The 18,991-nt window shown below is 41.1% G+C and overlaps 1 protein-coding gene across 5 annotated transcripts in view; it reads left to right on the top strand.

Annotated features, from left to right (window-relative positions):
• The window catches only part of ripor1 (RHO family interacting cell polarization regulator 1), a 52,365-nt gene extending 33,816 nt beyond the window's left edge, over positions 1-18,549 (top strand). For 3 of the 5 annotated variants that reach the window (XM_026174815.1, XM_026174816.1, XM_026174814.1), the window contains exons 13-25: positions 795-911; positions 1,861-1,965; positions 2,344-2,489; positions 2,601-3,222; positions 3,621-3,754; positions 8,475-8,595; positions 10,562-10,697; positions 11,113-11,262; positions 12,946-13,104; positions 15,730-15,926; positions 16,222-16,305; positions 16,453-16,543; positions 17,103-18,549. In XM_026174815.1, coding sequence (XP_026030600.1) covers positions 795-911; positions 1,861-1,965; positions 2,344-2,489; positions 2,601-3,222; positions 3,621-3,754; positions 8,475-8,595; positions 10,562-10,697; positions 11,113-11,262; positions 12,946-13,104; positions 15,730-15,926; positions 16,222-16,305; positions 16,453-16,543; positions 17,103-17,200 — 2,160 coding nt within the window. In that variant the 3' untranslated portion in view covers positions 17,201-18,549. The remainder of the gene's footprint in view (positions 1-794; positions 912-1,860; positions 1,966-2,343; positions 2,490-2,600; positions 3,223-3,620; positions 3,755-8,474; positions 8,596-10,561; positions 10,698-11,112; positions 11,263-12,945; positions 13,105-15,729; positions 15,927-16,221; positions 16,306-16,452; positions 16,544-17,102) is intronic. The other 2 variants (XM_026174819.1, XM_026174817.1) reach the window with 2 other exon arrangements.
• Positions 18,550-18,991: the final 442 nt, after the last annotated feature.

An 18,991-nucleotide genomic window follows, 5' to 3' on the forward strand; every position in this document is an offset into this window, starting at 1 on the left:
TGGAAAATGACAAAAACTATAAACATAACATCTAAATTCTAAAGGATAATACCTTTAGGAATAAGGAAAAAACTCCCAGACACATGCTAAGCAAGAACACTTATCGGTGTGCTCAGGCCTCTACATTGAGGAAACCAAATTGCCACTCCTTTCGAAGCATGGCACAGCATAGAAGAGCCACCTCAATAAGACTCAGGTGTGCATCTTTATCAGTGTCCACTATGAACAACCATGAGGGGCTGGCGTCCAACACCAACTGTCAGTCACCTACAACATAGTTTTGAGATCCCTTCCCAGTCCTTCAAACCCCACTCGTGTCTTACGTCTGATGACCTTAATAGGTCACATGATAGCATGGGACAAGGTCTCACAGTGGTTTCACCCAAAACCTCTGGTGGTCATGATCCACGCCTTTTTTCTTTTCTTTTTTTATTTCCCCCCCACACCTTGGCTCATGTGATGATGCACGTGATTAAACACCCACTAGGTTTTAAATTCCTGAGATTCTCCACCTCCACCAATCAGATAAAAACAGCCTTTTCCAGAGGGGGAGGAGAGAGAGGAGTCAAACACAGCTTTTAAAAAAAAAAAAAAACAAAGCACAATGTTTTTTAAAAAAAAATAAATAAATAACCGATTAAATCTATTCTATAGATTTAATCCACCAACTAAAATTAGGAATCTGTAAATGAGAACATTGAGAGTTTTAAAGGACATTAGAGTTTAGCCAGCAGCCCTCAGTATCTAACTGCTCCAATGCCCTTTGTTCCACCTGCTGCCACTTTGATGTCCAGTCTCTGCCTCGGAATCTGACACGGCGGCAGCACTGGCCACTGCTGGACATCTTCAGAGGCACTCTTAGCCAGAGCTGCTCCTGTAGTGACAACTCACCAACAAGGCAGTCCACTGCAGTAAGTCGTGATGAAGTAGACCTCGTGGAGTAGAAACACAGGACCTTCTGGTATATTGATACTTTGGTGTAGAGTAAGCACTAGAATCATAGTCTCCATTTGTGTGCTTATGGCTTCATGGAGCCATGACAGATGTGTGCAAGGTTTCCTCATGCATCTCCATGGCTCTCTAATTATAATATTTAGACCCCCCACCCTCCAACAGAGCTGACTACTGTTAGCCATCATCAGTGCCAGTTTATGATGATGACTTTTAGACTTATAACTCCTTCTAGCCATTTCACACAAGCACTGAAGCCTTTAGCTTTTTACCTCATCAGTATATTTGTCACCCTGCCAGGTAAAGATCAGAGGTCATCTTTTCTGAAAATCTTGCAATAACTCGAGAATGAAGTCTCCTTATATTTTCAAATCGATACCATAGATATATCTACTAAAAGCAGACTCATCTCAGATGAGTTTGAATCTCATTGTCCTTGACCTCAAGGTCAGAAGTTAGACGACAAGGTGACATAGGATTTTGAAATTGAAACGAAGGGTGGATCTACGAGGAGGCTGAGGGGTAGCACTGGCCAGTATTTTCTTGAATATTACACGATAGTTGCGTAACTCAAAGTTATTCTCTTTATAAATAAATGCTACAGTGTTACAGAGCTAGGCTAAGGATGTTGTACTATACTGATATTAAAAATGGCAAGCAAATAGAAAAAAGTTCCCATACAGTCACCTCTGAACCTTTGGTTAAAGGGATAACATGCTGACTCATGTCTTGCCTTCACCTTACTTTTCACTTTAAATATGTGAGTAAAGGAAGTGTGTCGCTTTTGCTCAAATAATGTACAACCAGGTGCAGTGACTGCTCAGTTTCCTGCCAGCTTGTTGTAAAAGGTCTCCATTTCCCCCCCTTTTTTTGCAGTCAAGCCTTTTAAAATGTGCTGATCTCTTTTAGAACATGATCCGCCTACAGGGAGAGTTGGAGAATGGACCAGCATGGTCTAATTCTTCAGAATCTTCTGATGATTCAACCAGCCCACAGCTGCCTGCACATCCAAAGGTAACACACAACAGATATGGAACTCTCATCTATGACATGATAATATTAAAGATTCAATCTGTATCTCTCTTCCTCAGATTCAGAGGGGCTACAGCTGTTTGAACATTACACAGTAACAAAAGTATTATGAATACAAGATAAACTTTGATATGTATTATGTTTATAGTATGTACAGCAGATCATGTGCATGTGTACAGTCTTGTAAAAACTAAGTACATTGCATGATTCAGTAGCTTGAGGAGCCGCCGGTACCATGCACAATTGGTTTCTTTAACGAGCCTCAGTCCTTACTCGGTCTACTCTTTATCCTGGTCTGGTTTGCTTACTTTACTGTGTTTACTACTTTAACTCTGTGACTCAGCGTGTCTCTCTTTCCAGGCAGTAGTGGTGACACCAGACATCCAGCCAGTTGGACAAAGGAGTTCCCTCCTTCAGCCTGATGTTTCTTCTTGCTCCGGAAACTGGCCTTCCTCAGCTCAAAAGGAAGGTATCATCCTACCAAAACAACCAGCGGAGAGCAACAGGTAGATTAAAAAAAATGTTAATGTTTTGTTTGCACATGAGAACAAAGATGAAATAACATTCTTATTCTGTGGTGAGCTCTATCAACATCTGATATATGAACTATTTTGCAGGCATGAGGAAAAGGGGACAGTCACTGTGATAACAAAGCCTGACGGTGAGGAAGAAGCTGCGGGGAAACACTCCTCTATGGCACCAGTGGATGTGCCGATAATTACCAGCAGTAACTCTACATTGTACTTACGCTCTCTGAGTCACATTAGTGAAAACAGTGCTGATGGGGTTGTGGTGCCTGTCAGTGAATCGGGGGACGTGATGTCTCTGGTCTCTGGAATCTCAATCAATGACATTGAAATGGAGGTGGCCAGCAGAACTCCTGAGTCACCCACTTCTGCTGACACTGACACAGCTGTTGATGTCACTGATCCCCACCCAGTCAGGAAGCAACACAATACATCCACCTCTGTGGATACATCGGTCCCTCTGAGAGCAGGAGCAGACTCCAATGTTGTAGAAAGTGGGGATATGACATATCTAGCTCTGCGGGTGCCAGTGGAGGAGGATATCCCAGCTTCAAGTTCCAACTGCCTGTCTGCTAAGGGCGATGGTCCAGTGGACAGTGGACTAGAGGATGCCTTGGTAGCTGTACTTTCCTCTATAGATGATTATAGAGGACCGTTTTCTGAGCTACAACTACTGGAACAAGAGCTGAAACTGCTGCAGGTTACACTGAAGGTGAGAGTAAAGCATAGTGAGAAACAAGAAAACAGGTTAGTAAAGTACAAAAAACTGCCTTAAGCTAAAAGTACTTTTTACAAATCCCCAAGTTTAATTTTCCCTTTTTGAACATTAAGTGGCAATGATTGTATGTATTTATAAATGTTAGCACAGCTTTCCCGTGCCATTAATATCGAAATATTATTACTGCAAATATTAGTTGTGCAATTACTATATAAGTTTCAGTGGTTACAGTATCTGGTATGCCTCCCTTGTCTTTACAGACAGCATACATTTGAGCTGAATGATTGCATGCTGTTCCAACATTATGTGACTATGATTCAAAGAACTCCTGAAAAAACAAAAAACTGAAGTGACTGCATACAGCCTGACTATGGCTTTGTTTGTGAGTGCAGGGTGGGAGGCACAGCCGGTCACCCAGTGTAGTCAGCCTCACAGTGGAAACAGCTCTTGGCAGCTTTGACTTCCTGAATGGATCAGACTGGGAGGAGGAAGAAGAGGATGGTGATAAGAGGAGTAGACATGGCAGGTCAGTGCTGACAAATGAACTGAAAACCAACCATCCAAGCCTTTGCACACTTCAGTGTAATGACACAGTGAGACATACAGTCTTAATCAGTAAGCAAAGAAAGTATGATCTGAAGGTCATTAAACCTGAATCACAGTAATACCAGACACTGTAAATATGCCTACTTCATTTAACATCTACAAACTCCAGTGTGTTGGTGTCCTCTGGGCCATTGTACAGGGAGTGCAGAATTATTAGGCAAGTTGTATTTTTGAGGAATAATTTTATTATTGAACAACAACCATGTTCTCAATGAACCCAAAAAACTCATTAATATCAAAGCTGAATGTTTTTGGAAGTAGTTTTTAGTTTGTTTTTAGTTTTAGCTATTTTAGGGGGATATCTGTGTGTGCAGGTGACTATTACTGTGCATAATTATTAGGCAACTTAACAAAAAACAAATATATACCCATTTCAATTATTTAATTATCAATTATCGTCAACTTTTCTTTATTATCAGGTGTGTTTCCAGAACCACTAAAAACTGCTGTAATAAAACTTATACTGAAAAAGGACAATCTTGACAAGACACAAATGAACAACTACAGGCCGATCTCAAATCTCCCATTTTTAAGTAAGATCATTGAAAAAGCAGTTTCTCAACAGCTCAATTACTTCTTAACACAGAATAACTGCTATGATGCCTTCCAGTCAGGTTTTAGACAGAACCACAGCACTGAAACCGCTCTGACCAAAGTGTTTAATATGTCTGAATACAGACAGTGGAAAAATGTCAGTCTTAGTTTTACTGGATCTCAGTGCAGCATTTGATACAGTTGACCACAACATATTACTTAAACGACTGGAGAACTGGGCAGGTCTTTCGGGAACTGTACTAAACTGGTTCAAAACATACTTACAAAATATTTCCTGTTTTCTATCAATAGGTAACTTCACATCTGAGCAGACAGTATCACATGTGGAGTTCCCCAAGGTTCCATCTTGGGACCCCTTCTGTTTAACATTTACATGCTCCCACTGGCACAGATTATAAAGAACAACAAAATAAACTACCACAGCTATGCAGATGACACACAAATATATATCACAATGTCACCAGGAGACCAAGGCCCTGTACAGGCTCTTGGTAAATGCATTGAGGAAATTAATGACGGGCTGTGCCACAATTTTCTCCAGCTAAACAAAAACAAAACTGAGGTAATAGTCTTTGGCGCCAAAGAAAAACGATTACAGGTCACCAGAGAACTTCAATCTAGACATCTAAAAACCACAAACCAGGCGAGAAATTTGGGTGTAGTGATGGATGCAGACCTAAACTTAGAAAAACACATTAAGACAATAAGAAAATCAGCTTTCTATCACTGTTAGGATGCCTGGGTCGTTGACCCAGGGTTTTTGAGTTTATGATATTATTTATACTGTCTAGTTTTTGGTTTCTTTGAGTTCTGTCTTATGGCTTAGGTCTCTGTCTTCTTTAGTTGCTCTGTCTCCCCTATCACCTGCATCCCCTTGTCTAGTTCACGTCTATGTGTATCTTAAGTTCCTATATCCCCGTGTTCAGTCAGTGTTTGTGTCTGCCCTGTTCCCACGTCTCTGTTCCCTTTGTAGTGCCTGCATGTGAGTCTGTGTCTTTGTTCAGTCTGTGTTATGTGTTTCCTGTTTTACTTTGAAGGTCTCCGTCTTTTCTCAGTGTGTTCAGGTTACGCTTCTTTGGTCTCGTCAGTTCTGATTTGCCCCAGCTGTGTTTCCCTCCTGTTACTCATTTCCTGATTGCTCCCTCTGTGTATTTAAGCCCTGTGTTTCTCTGTGTCTGTGTCGCGATCTACCGTTTTCTTAGCTGTGTGTTTTGTCATTCCGCCGGTGTAAGTTTATTTTGATTTTTCCAGTTATGTTATATTTGAGTTTAACATTAAAGTTGTTTTGAGTTCACATCTGTCTCCGGAGTCTGCACCTTGGGTCCTATTCCTGTCTGCACACAGCCAGACCTAACAATCACCTCAAGAATATTTCAAGGATAAAAGATCTGATGTCTCAACAGGACCTGGAAAAACTAGTCCATGCATTCAATTTTAGTAGGCTTGATTACTGTAACAGCATCTTTACAGGTCTACCTAAAAAATCAGTCAGACAACTACAGCTCATTCAGAACTCTGCTGCTCGAGTCCTCACTAAGACCAAAAAAGTGGACCACATCAGTCCAGCTCTGAGGTCTTTACACTGGCTGCCTGTCCGTCAGAGGATAGACTTTAAAGTTCTGATGCTGGTCTATAAAGCTCTGAATGGTTTAGGACCAAAATACATCAGTGACCTCCTGACCCAGTATGAACCTTCCAGATCCCTCAGGTCATCTGGATCTGGTCTTTTATTAGTTCCCAGAGTCAGAACCAGACACGGAGAAGCTGCATTCAGCTTTTTATGCTCCTTATATCTGGAACAAACTCCCAGAAAGCCTCAGATCAGCTGAAACACTCGGTTTATTTAAATCCAGGTTGAAGACTCACCTGTTCTCAGCTGCATTTGAATAAAACACCAAATCCACACTTTTAAGCTTAAATTTCAAAACTTACATTTAACTACTAATTTTATCTATTGTTCTGATTTTATCTGTTTTGATTTTATATAGTGTTTTGTTTGTGAGTTTGTTTGCTTGTTTTAATCAATTTTAAATCATGCTTTTTATTTGTTTTTGTTTCTAATGTCTCTGTAAAGCACTTTGAATCACCTTGTTGTTGAATTGTGCTATACAAATAAACTTGCCTTGCCTTATTTTTACCAGTGACACCAATATAACATCTCCACATTCACAAATATAAATTTCTGACATTCAAAAACAAAAACAAATCAGCGACCAATATAGCCACCTTTCTTTGCAAGGACACTCAAACGCCTGCCATCCATGGATTCTGTCAGTGTTTTGATCTGTTCACCATCAACATTGCGTGCAGCAGCAACCACAGCCTCCCAGACACTGTTCAGAGAGGTGTACTGTTTTCCCTCCTTGTAAATCTCACATTTGATGATGGACCACAGGTTCTCAATGGGGTTCAGATCAGGTGAACAAGGAGGCCATGTCATTAGTTTTTCTTCTTTTATACCCTTTCTTGCCAGCCACGCTGTGGAGTACTTGGATGCGTGTGATGGAGCATTGTCCTGCATGAAAATCATGTTTTTCTTGAAGGATGCAGACTTCTTCCTGTACCACTGCTTGAAGAAGGTGTCTTCCAGAAACTGGCAGTAGGACTGGGAGTTGAGCTTGACTCCATCCTCAACCCGAAAAGGCCCCACAAGCTCATCTTTGATGATACCAGCCCAAACCAGTACTCCACCTCCTCCTTGCTGGCGTCTGAGTCGGACTGGAGCTCTCTGCCCTTTACCAATCCAGCCATGGGCCCATCCATCTGGCCCATCAAGACTCACTCTCATTTCATCAGTCCATAAAACCTTAGAAAAACCAGTCTTGAGATATTTCTTGGCCCAGTCTTGACGTTTCAGCTTGTGTGTCTTGTTCAGTGGTGGTCGTCTTTCAGCCTTTCTTACCTTGGCCATGTCTCTGAGTATTGCACACCTTGTGCTTTTGGGCACTCCAGTGATGTTGCAGCTCTGAAATATGGCCAAACTGGTGGCAAGTGGCATCTTAGCAGCTGCACGCTTGACTTTTCTCAGTTCATGGGCAGTTATTTTGCGCCTTGGTTTTTCCACACGCTTCTTGCGACCCTGTTGACTATTTTGAATGAAACGCTTGATTGTTCGATGATCACGCTTCAGAAGCTTTGCAATTTTGAGACTGCTGCGTCCCTCTGCAAGATATCTCACTATTTTTGACTTTTCTGAGCCTGTCAAGTCCTTCTTTTGACCCATTTTGCCAAAGGAAAGGACGTTGCCTAATAATTATGCACACCTGATATAGGGTGTTGATGTCATTAGACCACACCCCTTCTCATTACAGAGATGCACATCACCTAATATGCTTAATTGGTAGTAGGCTTTCAAGCCTATACAGCTTGGAGTAAGACAACATGCATGAAGAGGATGATGTGGACAAAATACTCATTTGCCTAATAATTCTGCACTCCCTGTATGATCACTGTAGTACAGCTGTAAGCAGGGTCAAACTAACACATAACCTGACTGAAATAATGCTTAAAAATCATATTTTATTATTTTTGCCAAAGGTCATTAGCTGAATGGCCTTATCCCACAGTTGTGCCTGTATATAACTGAGCTTAATATAAAGCTAATCTGCAATCCTAAAATAAAAAGCAAACTTGGTGGAACTTCTCACAACCAGTTGGATTAATCACTGGCAAAAATGAGTTTAAAACAACAATATAAACTGGGTTTTTTTTTTTGGGTTTTTTTTTTATTTTTTTATTTATGGAGTTCATGATGTATTGTACAAAATATGGAATGGAATCTTAATGGTTAAGAAAAGAGCAATTTCTGTACCCAAGAGACGAGGCTGGAACAGTACTGAATAGCTCTGACTGTCAGCCAGTCAGATTCATTTACCACTTACTGAACTGAAACTCATCAAAAAGTATTATTCTTCTTGGGAAATTATCAACTTCTCTGGGTTTTAATGTTGAGAGCCTTTTTTTTCCATGGACAGTACATTTAAATTACATTTAAACCGTATTGAACTTTATATGGATAAAACAGCGTTAATGGAAATGTTATGTAACACTGGATGTTTTGTTTGTTTGTGTGTGTGTGTGTGTAGGTCTCTGCTGGACAGAGGCTGGGACAGCCCTTCCTCCTCCAATGTACCGCTAACCACAGGCTGCACCACTCTAGACTGCTGCCTGGTGGTCCATTTGAGGAACTGCAATGCACAGTTGTTGGTAAGAGATCTGCAACACTATCCTCATGTTATTAGTAGAGATGGCACGATACCACTTTTTTATGTCTGATACCGATACCGATATCATAAATTTGGATATCTGCCGATACCGATATGAATCCGATATAGTGTTTTTTAATCAACAAAACTGTTTTTTTTTTAAAATATCTTGCTGAATTTTGTATAAGTTCATACTCAAGTTTAAAACAACAACTACACTAAAGCTATTCTGTTATACCTGTATGCAAAAAAAAATGTTTCATAGTTCAGCAATACTGATCAATCTAATAAACTTAAACCTACACCATCCTCCCTATTCTGGTATTTTAAAGAGTACTTAGCGTAAATATTAAGCAACCTAACTAATAGGGTTCCAACTCCCAGCAACAACAAAAATAAATAAATAAAAAATAGGGAACCACCCCTCACGCTCCACCTCATGATGCTTAATCGACGTAATCAACCTTAATTTGATGCAGTGTGAAAAAAAAAATGCACAGAAATCAATTATTTTTCAAGAAATATTAAATAGATTCAACATCTTTCTTCAACAAAATTGCAGACTGCACAGATGGTACCTTCCCAAAGGAAAAAGTACTATAGCTTACTAGGGTATATTTATTACCGTAGACTCAACAGTTACTATATACAGTAATGGACTTCTATTCCTTTTACATCAAATTAAAACTTTGGGTGTAAGATTCGGATAATTATTTATTAAAAGCTAGACATTTTAAATGAGAATAAAGAAAAGTATGTCTTTGTGCCCCTTTTCCCTGTTCATGCCCTATCGTCCCCCCTGGCTAAACTTTGCTAGATCCGCCCCTGCACAGTTACAGCCGTCAGCTGCGTAGAAAAAGATCCTGGTGTAGAAAGTAATATTAAATAAATTCTAACAACAGCTTATCAAGCTTAAACGTGCTGCTGTTGTTTATCCACTGGTTTCCTCTTTCTGGTGCAAAGTGGGCCAAAAGCAAACTAGAGAGACGGACTCGCGACAGAAAAGCCGATCAGCTGATCGTTAAGCAGTTTCATGATTGAAGTAGCAGCAAGAGGAGGCAGTCACTCCATATATCGCTTGTTAAGCTTAACGCAGGAATGCTTTACAAACATTCAGAGATGGACTTACACACTTGCTTTACTTCTCTCGGGGATAACTTTGTCGGAGATGAAATGCCGGGTTGCTAGCGAAGCTCCACATGCTATCCAGACCACCACAGGTCCCGCATGCCACAGCCGCTCTATCACGTGATGCATACTGCTCCGACGTGCTAACGTTCTGAGGCGAGTTAAGGCGCGTTGCAAGTTTTGTGAGGTGCTTTCGTGATATTTAATGGATCGGATTACATTTTTTTATTTTTCTCCGATATCCGATCCAGTCATTTAGGTCAGTATCGGACCGATACCGATACGTAATATCGGATCGGTCCATCTCTAGTTATTAGCCAAACTCATATGTAGCTACCTCACATTCTCATGGCACATCGATACCTTAAGTTCACTCTGCTCTCATCTACGGCTGTGGGTAGTGAATAATTAAAATTTTCACCGATGCAAGTCATGGGAATTGGCTTCCTTTGAAAGGTGTCTATGCTCAGCCTTAGACATGGGCTGAGGAACACAGTCTGCATCATAAGGAGTCAGTTGAGTTGATTCAGGCATCTGACTAGGATGGTTGCTGAACATCTCCTCAGAAAGATGTTTTGGGCATGTCTGACCAGGGGAACTCTGATGAAAACCCAGTCAAGTTTGTTTACATACAGTCAATACCATTATTTTCTTTTTTTAAAAATCCATTCAATTGGCATAGTGTTTGATAGTTATGTAATCATAGTTTCAGGATGCCATTGAAAAGTATTATTCACTCACTGATGAGTTAAAGCAGTAGCAGCTGTGAGGGCTGTTGTATTGCTAATTGTAATATTGGTCACTTCTTTTACAAGTGTTTTGTTTTGTTTGTTTTTAAGTGTCTGGGCAAGTTTGGTCCTCTGAGATGTGGAGAGATGTATGCCTTGGACAGACTGCTGAGAGAGGCTCGTGTCCTCGAAATCATCCGACGCGTCACCAAAGAAAACCCACAGAAAATCAGACCAGCTACTGAAGGTGATTTGTGTCGTTTATGTTCATTTCATGTGCATTTGTTTAAACATCCATAAATGCATTTATTCAGAATAACTGTATAGACAAGAAAAAGAAGTTGAAGAGGAATTTTCATTAGTGGGAGCATTCCTTCTGGAGCATAAGGGTGAAAATGTCTGCTTTTGGCTTGGATGACAACTAGTGTCATCAGAAACATTTCATGGGTATATGGAAGTAGAGATTCCACTAAATAATAAGTAATTATGGATTTGTGTCATGCAGCCTGTCAAGAAGGTAAAACAGACTTTACAAGGCACTGATTCAAAGCAAGCTGCAACCTTATACTATTAATAAATTTCCTGTGTTATGTATGGCACTAACCCCCAGTATCTTGCTTTCCTACCTTGCTTATAACGGTCTCCTGTTTTCTGTTTGTCAGTTATCCCGGCGCTAGGTCTGTGTCTGGGTGCTGTGTCGCTATGGCAAGAATGTGTGGGACAGGGTAGCATGTACAGCGTCTCTGCTGAAAGGTTCCTGAATACACTGTCGACAATCTACGCTGGTTTACTGCCTGAAAGGGCCGAAGCAGGTAAATCATCATTAGTGGGTATACTGCACGCGCTGGTACAGTGGGGCAAAAAAGTATTTAGTCAGCCACCGATTGTGCAAGTTCCCCCACTTAAAATGATGACAGAGGTCAGTAATTTGCACCAGAGGTACACTTCAACTGTGAGAGACAGAATGTGAAAAAAAAATCCATGAATTCACATGGTAGGATTTGTAAAGAATTTATTCGTAAATTAGGGTGGAAAATAAGTATTTGGTCACCTCAAACATGGAAAATCTCTGGCTCTCACAGACCTGTAACATCTTCTGTAAGAAGCTTTTCTGTCCCCCACTCGTTACCTGTATGAATGGCACCTGTTTGAACTCATCATCTGTATAAAAGACACCTGTCCACAGCCTCAAACAGTCAGACTCCAAACTCCGCCATGGCCAAGACCAAAGAGCTTTCGAAGGACACCAGGAAAAGTATTGTAGACCTGCACCAGACTGGGAAGAGTGAATCTACAATAGGCAAGCAGCTTGGTGTGAAAAAAATCAACTGTGGGAGCAATCATCAGAAAATGGAAGACATACAAGACCACTGATAATCTCCCTCGATCTGGGGCTCCACGCAAGATCTCATCCCGTGGGGTCAAAATGACCATGGGAACGGTGAGCAAAGATCCCAGAACCACACGGGGGGACCTGGTGAATGACCTGCAGAGAGCTGGGACCAAAGTAACAAAGGTCACCATCAGTAACACACTACAACGGCAGGGAATCAAATCCCGCAGTGCCAGACGTGTTCCGCTGCTGAAGCCAGTGCATGTCCAGGCCCGTCTGAAGTTTGCCAGAGAGCACATGGATGATACAGCAGAGGATTGGGAGAATGTCATGTGGTCAGACGAAACCAAAGTAGAACTTTTTGGTATAAACTCAACTCGTCGTGTTTGGAGGAAGAAGAATACTGAGTTGCATCCCAAGAACACCATACCTACTGTGAAGCATGGGGGTGGAAACATCATGCTATGGGGCTGTTTTTCTGCCAAGGGGACAGGACGACTGATCCGTGTTAAGGACAGAATGAATGGGGCCATGTATCGTGAGATTTTGAGCCAAAACCTCCTTCCATCAGTGAGAACTTTGAAGATGAAACGAGGCTGGGTCTTCCAACATGACAATGATCCAAAACACACCGTCCGGGCAACAAAGGAGTGGCTCCGTAAGAAGCATTTGAAAGTCCTGGAGTGGCCTAGCCAGTCTCCAGACCTCAACCCCATAGAAAATCTGTGGCGGGAGTTGAAAGTCCGTGTTGCTCGGCGACAGCCCCAAAACATCACTGCTCTCGAGAAGATCTGCATGGAGGAATGGGCCAAAATACCAGCTACTGTGTGTGCAAACCTGGTAAAGACCTATAGTAAACGTTTGACCTCTGTTATTGCCAACAAAGGTTATGTTACAAAGCATTGAGTTGTATTTTTGTTATTGACCAAATACTTATTTTCCACCCTGATTTACGAATAAATTCTTTACAAATCCTACCATGTGGATTCATGGATTTTTTTTTCACATTCTGTCTCTCACAGTTGAAGTGTACCTCTGGTGCAAATTACTGACCTCTGTCATCATTTTAAGTGGGGGAACTTGCACAATCGGTGGCTGACTAAATACTTTTTTGCCCCACTGTATGTGGAGCATATTAACATCTGTGTTTGTGTGTATGCAGTGTTCTTGTGCCTGGTTGAGCGTGTACTGGATCAGAGGTTACCACGACGAGGAAGCAGCAGGGACAACATGATGGTGACGTTGTTCCAGCTGTGGAGCTACTTGGACTCGAATGCTGTCAGTGATATGGACACACACATCATTGAACTGGCAAAAGAGGGTGGGTGTACACACACACACACACGCACACACGATAGGTCAGATACATACTCGTTAAATGTTTAAGACCAGATTTACTAATTGTCAGTGCCAGTTCAAAACCTTCTTTTCATTTTAATAAGCATTTACACATTTGATACTGTGCCACAGTATCAGGTACAGTGGGGCAAAAAAGTATTTAGTCAGCCACCGATTGTGCAAGTTCCCCCACCTAAAATGATGACAGAGGTCAGTAATTTGCACCAGAGGTACACTTCAACTGTGAGAGACAGAATGTGAAAAAAAAATCCATGAATCCACATGGTAGGATTTGTAAAGAATTTATTCGTAAATCAGGGTGGAAAATAAGTATTTGGTCAATAACAAAAATACAACTCAATACTTTGTAACATAACCTTTGTTGGCAATAACAGAGGTCAAACGTTTACTATAGGTCTTTACCAGGTTTGCACACACAGTATCTGGTATTTTGGCCCATTCCTCCATGCAGATCTTCTCGAGAGCAGTGATGCTTTGGGGCTGTCGCCGAGCAACACGGACTTTCAACTCCCGCCACAGATTTTCTATGGGGTTGAGGTCTGGAGACTGGCTAGGCCACTCCAGGACTTTCAAATGCTTCTTACGGAGCCACTCCTTTGTTGCCCGGGTGGTGTGTTTTGGATCATTGTCATGTTGGAAGACCCAGCCTCGTTTCATCTTCAAAGTTCTCACTGATGGAAGGAGGTTTTGGCTCAAAATCTCACGATACATGGCCCCATTCATTCTGTCCTTAACACGGATCAGTCGTCCTGTCCCCTTGGCAGAAAAACAGCCCCATAGCATGATGTTTCCACCCCCATGCTTCACAGTAGGTATGGTGTTCTTGGGATGCAACTCAGTATTCTTCTTCCTCCAAACACGACGAGTTGAGTTTATACCAAAAAGTTCTACTTTGGTTTTGTCTGACCACATGACATTCTCCCAATCCTCTGCTGTATCATCCATGTGCTCTCTGGCAAACTTCAGACGGGCCTGGACATGCACTGGCTTCAGCAGCGGAACACGTCTGGCACTGCGGGATTTGATTCCCTGCCGTTGTAGTGTGTTACTGATGGTGACCTTTGTTACTTTGGTCCCAGCTCTCTGCAGGTCATTCACCAGGTCCCCCCGTGTGGTTCTGGGATCTTTGCTCACCGTTCTCATGATCATTTTGACCCCACGGGATGAGATCTTGCGTGGAGCCCCAGATCGAGGGAGATTATCAGTGGTCTTGTATGTCTTCCATTTTCTGATGATTGCTCCCACAGTTGATTTTTTCACACCAAGCTGCTTGCCTATTGTAGATTCACTCTTCCCAGTCTGGTGCAGGTCTACAATACTTTTCCTGGTGTCCTTCGAAAGCTCTTTGGTCTTGGCCATGGCGGAGTTTGGAGTCTGACTGTTTGAGGCTGTGGACAGGTGTCTTTTATACAGATGATGAGTTCAAACAGGTGCCATTCATACAGGTAACGAGTGGGGGACAGAAAAGCTTCTTACAGAAGACGTTACAGGTCTGTGAGAGCCAGAGATTTTCCTTGTTTGAGGTGACCAAATACTTATTTTCCACCCTAATTTACGAATAAATTCTTTACAAATCCTACCATGTGAATTCATGGATTTTTTTTTTTTTTTCCCATTCTGTCTCTCACAGTTGAAGTGTACCTCTGGTGCAAATTACTGACCTGTCTTCATTTTAGGTGGGGGAACTTGCACAATCGGTGGCTGACTAAATACTTTTTTTGCCCGTGTGTGTGTGTGTGTGTGTGTGTGTGTGTGTGTGTGTGTGTGTGTGTAAAAGTGTGAGTGTGTGTGTGTGTGTAAAAGTGTGAGTGTGTGTGTGTGAGTGAGTGAGTGAAAGAAAGAGAAAGGTACCAGATGCTCTCATTTTCACTTCCAAAGCTGTGAGTATACTGTTAGCATGGCAGGTGTGTGCATGTGTGGTAGCCTACTATTTCCTGCTCTTTCCAGATGTATGTATAAAAATTTATTAAAGTGAACATTTTCATAATTGACAACAAAAATATCTACAATTTTATAACTAAAAGGTTTCATATTTTTATTTTCAATTAAACATTTGCATCTGCACATCCTGCAGGTCAGCTATTACAAACTGAGTTCTGGTGTGTTCCACAGTAGAGATTATAATCTCTTGAAACCTGTTGATGCTTTATCAGCTACCTCTCTGAATTCCCATGCTGTTTCCAAAGAGGATCACATGTGTAAAAACCTGCATTTGCAATGTTATTTTTGTCATTACATTACTTGATCCATCTTGAAGAATTTTACACTCGTTTCCGCAATAATCTGCAGTTGTGGCATGAAGCTCTGTAGCTCTGTTTATTAGATCAGGCCCATGGAGTGTGCTGGAAGCAACAATCCAGCCAGGCAATTGCCTGATTTGTTCCCGCATTAGTTAAATTCAATGTAGTAGGGCAGTTAGCAGGAGAAAGACTATGTTATGGTCCAAAAGTTTTGGATATATTTCTCATTACAGCTCAGCTGTGTGATGTATATGAGGTTTCAGGGCTGTAGTGTAAAAATGGCTTAAAAGGAAAAACAAGAGTAAAACTTGTGCTATTAATAACCTCCAATAACCTTCCTTCAACAGTATGGTTGGTACAGAACCTGACGTCATCTGACCAGGATGTGATTGTCAATGCTCTACGCCGCCCTGCAGAGTGCAGCCTGAGGAGAGAAGGAATTCATGCCGTGGCCAAATTACTAAAAGATCCTCGGGGCAAAGTGTCTGCCTCTGCCAGCTCTGTACTGAGAAGCCTCGCTGCTCAGCCCAGACAGAGAAAACAGGTGAGGTGTGTGTGTGTGTGTGTGTGTGTGTGTGTGTGTGTGTGTGTGTGTGTGTGTGTGTGTGTGTGAGAGAGAGAGAAAGATTTTCACTGGGGTTTTTTTTGGGGGGGTTTTTTCTTCTGTAAAAAATGTTACCTGCTAAATTGTCCTAATTGTTTTCTTCCTGAATGGCAAAAGGACCTTTTGATCCTGCTGTATATAGACCTGTGCATGGTGTGTGCTGCAGAAGCCAGTAACAACCCCATAACTGGTGTATCAAAGCCTGGAAACATTTTGTGCATCTTGTCCTTCTCAGGCTTTGGTCAGCTGTTTGGAGCTGCTGGAAGATGAGAATGTGGACAATCGAGTGTGTGGATGCAAAGCTTTAGCTTGTCTCAAGGTACAAAAAAGCACAGAGTTTATGCTATTATCCAAAGCTGCTGTTCTGATTTGATAAAGGTGACATTTAAACACCTGTCTGTATGCACTCTGTTTGGAGTGTATTATACAAAATGCATTTGTCACTGTATTCATTCTATTATTCCAGGCCAAAGAAAGCATTGATCAGTTGGTGTATCTCTGCCGGGCAGACAAGGAAGAAGTACGAGATGCTGCCAAACAAACACTGCTAGTGCTTGGTAATAATAAACTTCATATTATTTACAATAGAACAGCAAGACTAACTCTTTTCAGACTGTAGTTTGGATTTTATGGTTGGTTATACTCCATTTCTATTATGTTCATTTTACTCTGACATATTCTAAAATGTAATGATGCACTTCTGTGCAGACTGTCGAGGTTTGAGAATTGCTAATTGGATCCCAACTTATCTGTCTCAGTATTAATAGTATTTGACATAATGGTCACTTAACTGGGAGTAATATTGACCTGCACTATAAAATGAGAACCTTTTTTAATATGCCTTGATGTAAATGTTGAGAATAATGCACAAGCAACAGTAACGTGACTGTAAGAGTTCTGATCCATTTGTTTTAATCTGTTCATTCATCTATTTGTGGCATTCATCTACAAGTTGATAATTAAGGCAGACATAATGAAATCTATATTTTATTTTCTTCCATTTGTCTTTGACCGGTACAGATGTCTTTGGAGACAATGAACATATCCATCCAGTCTTTTCCTCCTTTAATTTATTTCTTACATTTTCTTTGCTCTTCCATTCATGTTGTGGAGCAGGTGAGGAAGGGAAGATGGCCCATAGACACGTGGAGACGTCTCAGGACAGCATCTCAAGACTTTTTGCACCAGGAAGCATGGCCAGCACAGCTTTTTAACACAACATGCACACAGGCGGTTACAGCTGCTGAAAACAAAAATTCAGTGACAACACTGGAGAGTATAATGTCATTTTTGCAATGCTTTGACATGGTGTCACAGGAATATAAGGTATACTGTCCTCTTCAGCTACGACTGTAGCTAAAAACGTAAAGAAAAATGTGTTAAATGCAGTATATATCCTGTCAGAACAAAACTCAAAGGGACAAACTCCAACACTGGCTGCAAACAAGAAATGCATCAGACGTCTTAATAATGTAAAATATTCATCTACATCATAAGTCAAAAGCTTTTCAGAGTCACCTTGTTTATAATTATTTTCCTGGGTCCACAAATGCGCAAAATGTTAAATCTTTATACTGTTTACTTACTGCTACTACTATTTCTTTGGATGCTCTAGAAAGCTGTGGGTTTTTACCAATGATATTACAGTCACTACACTAAGAGTCATATACCAGTGGGAGTTAGACTTCTGCTATTACATGAAAATGTGTTTTCTTAACGGGCGCTGCTGTCTCCAGCCTAGCTTAAAGGCTGCTTGGACTATCTCCCCACATGTCACTGTCAAAGTAACTATTTACTGTACTTCTACTTGCTTGCTACTGAATAGATCTGAAGCCAAGTCCAAATGATTTTTTTTAAAAATAGGACCACATTATAGACTGCATATGAATGATGGACATGGTGATGTCAGACGCCACATTATGAAGTGTAAACTTTGGCATTCTTGCCACTGCCATGTTAGCTTTTTGGAGCAGGAAATTGCTAACTTTATACTACTAAACTCTAAGCTAACAACTAAGCTTGTTTAGCTAGCTGGATTTCTAACCTGCAATGCACAGGCAAGTCTGGTAAGTAGTGATAAGTAACAGAATAAGAACATACTAAAATTACATTTACCAACACTGCCACATAGATTTCTCAAGTGGTCTGTAGCACATACTTTATTAGCTCAAATATGGCAGGTCCAGTTTAGTAACTCTACGTGGTGGACGTGGAACTTAAGCAGACATCTATTAGGTATAACTCCCTGTGCCAAGACAAAGTGTCAAAATGTAATGAACATGTCATGGAGGATGACTGACAACCAGCCCCTCCCCCACTTATAGTTATTGCAAACCTGTTTATTTCTGCTCTGAACTGGGACATTTTAACAGGGGAATCTATGGGTGGCCTCGCCTTTAGAGCAAGCATCAAGTGAAGATTAGACAAACTACAGCTTGTGGAACATCTGCAGTGATGGTTACCATTTAGCCTACGTTCTTTAAAAGAAAAAAACTACATACACAGTGCCCATCAGACACTTTATCATGGTGTTGCTTGTAAATCTGCCTTAATGTTGCATTATTTGCTTACCAGAATTTGACATTTTTACAGATGAAATGCTGTAAGAAGCATTTTTTTTTTTTTTTTTTTTTGCAAAGTGTTCTTAGCTAACTGTGAAGCTATTAAAGTATATTTACACCTAAAAGCATGAATTAACATGTCTAAAATGAAGATACTGCTTTTTATGACACGATATTGAAACTGAGCTCTGTCAGTGTCGACGAAGTAAACACAAGCAACACAGACTGACTGAAGAGGTGCAGGATGACTTTACACCTGAACTTTTTACATGGTGTATTCTACATGGCAACACATTCTAATCAAATCTCACCAAAAACAAAGACCAAAGAATGTAACGCATGAAAAGTTAATGAACAGAACATGCTACAGTTTAAAAAGTAGTGTGTCTGTGGAGTTGGTAGATTAACTAAAGACATCAGCCTTCTCTGAGGCAGAGTTCATCG

The sequence above is a fragment of the Astatotilapia calliptera genome, chromosome 7 (genome assembly GCF_900246225.1).
Source record: "Astatotilapia calliptera chromosome 7, fAstCal1.2, whole genome shotgun sequence".
In the NCBI taxonomy this organism is placed as follows: Eukaryota; Metazoa; Chordata; class Actinopteri; order Cichliformes; family Cichlidae; genus Astatotilapia; species Astatotilapia calliptera.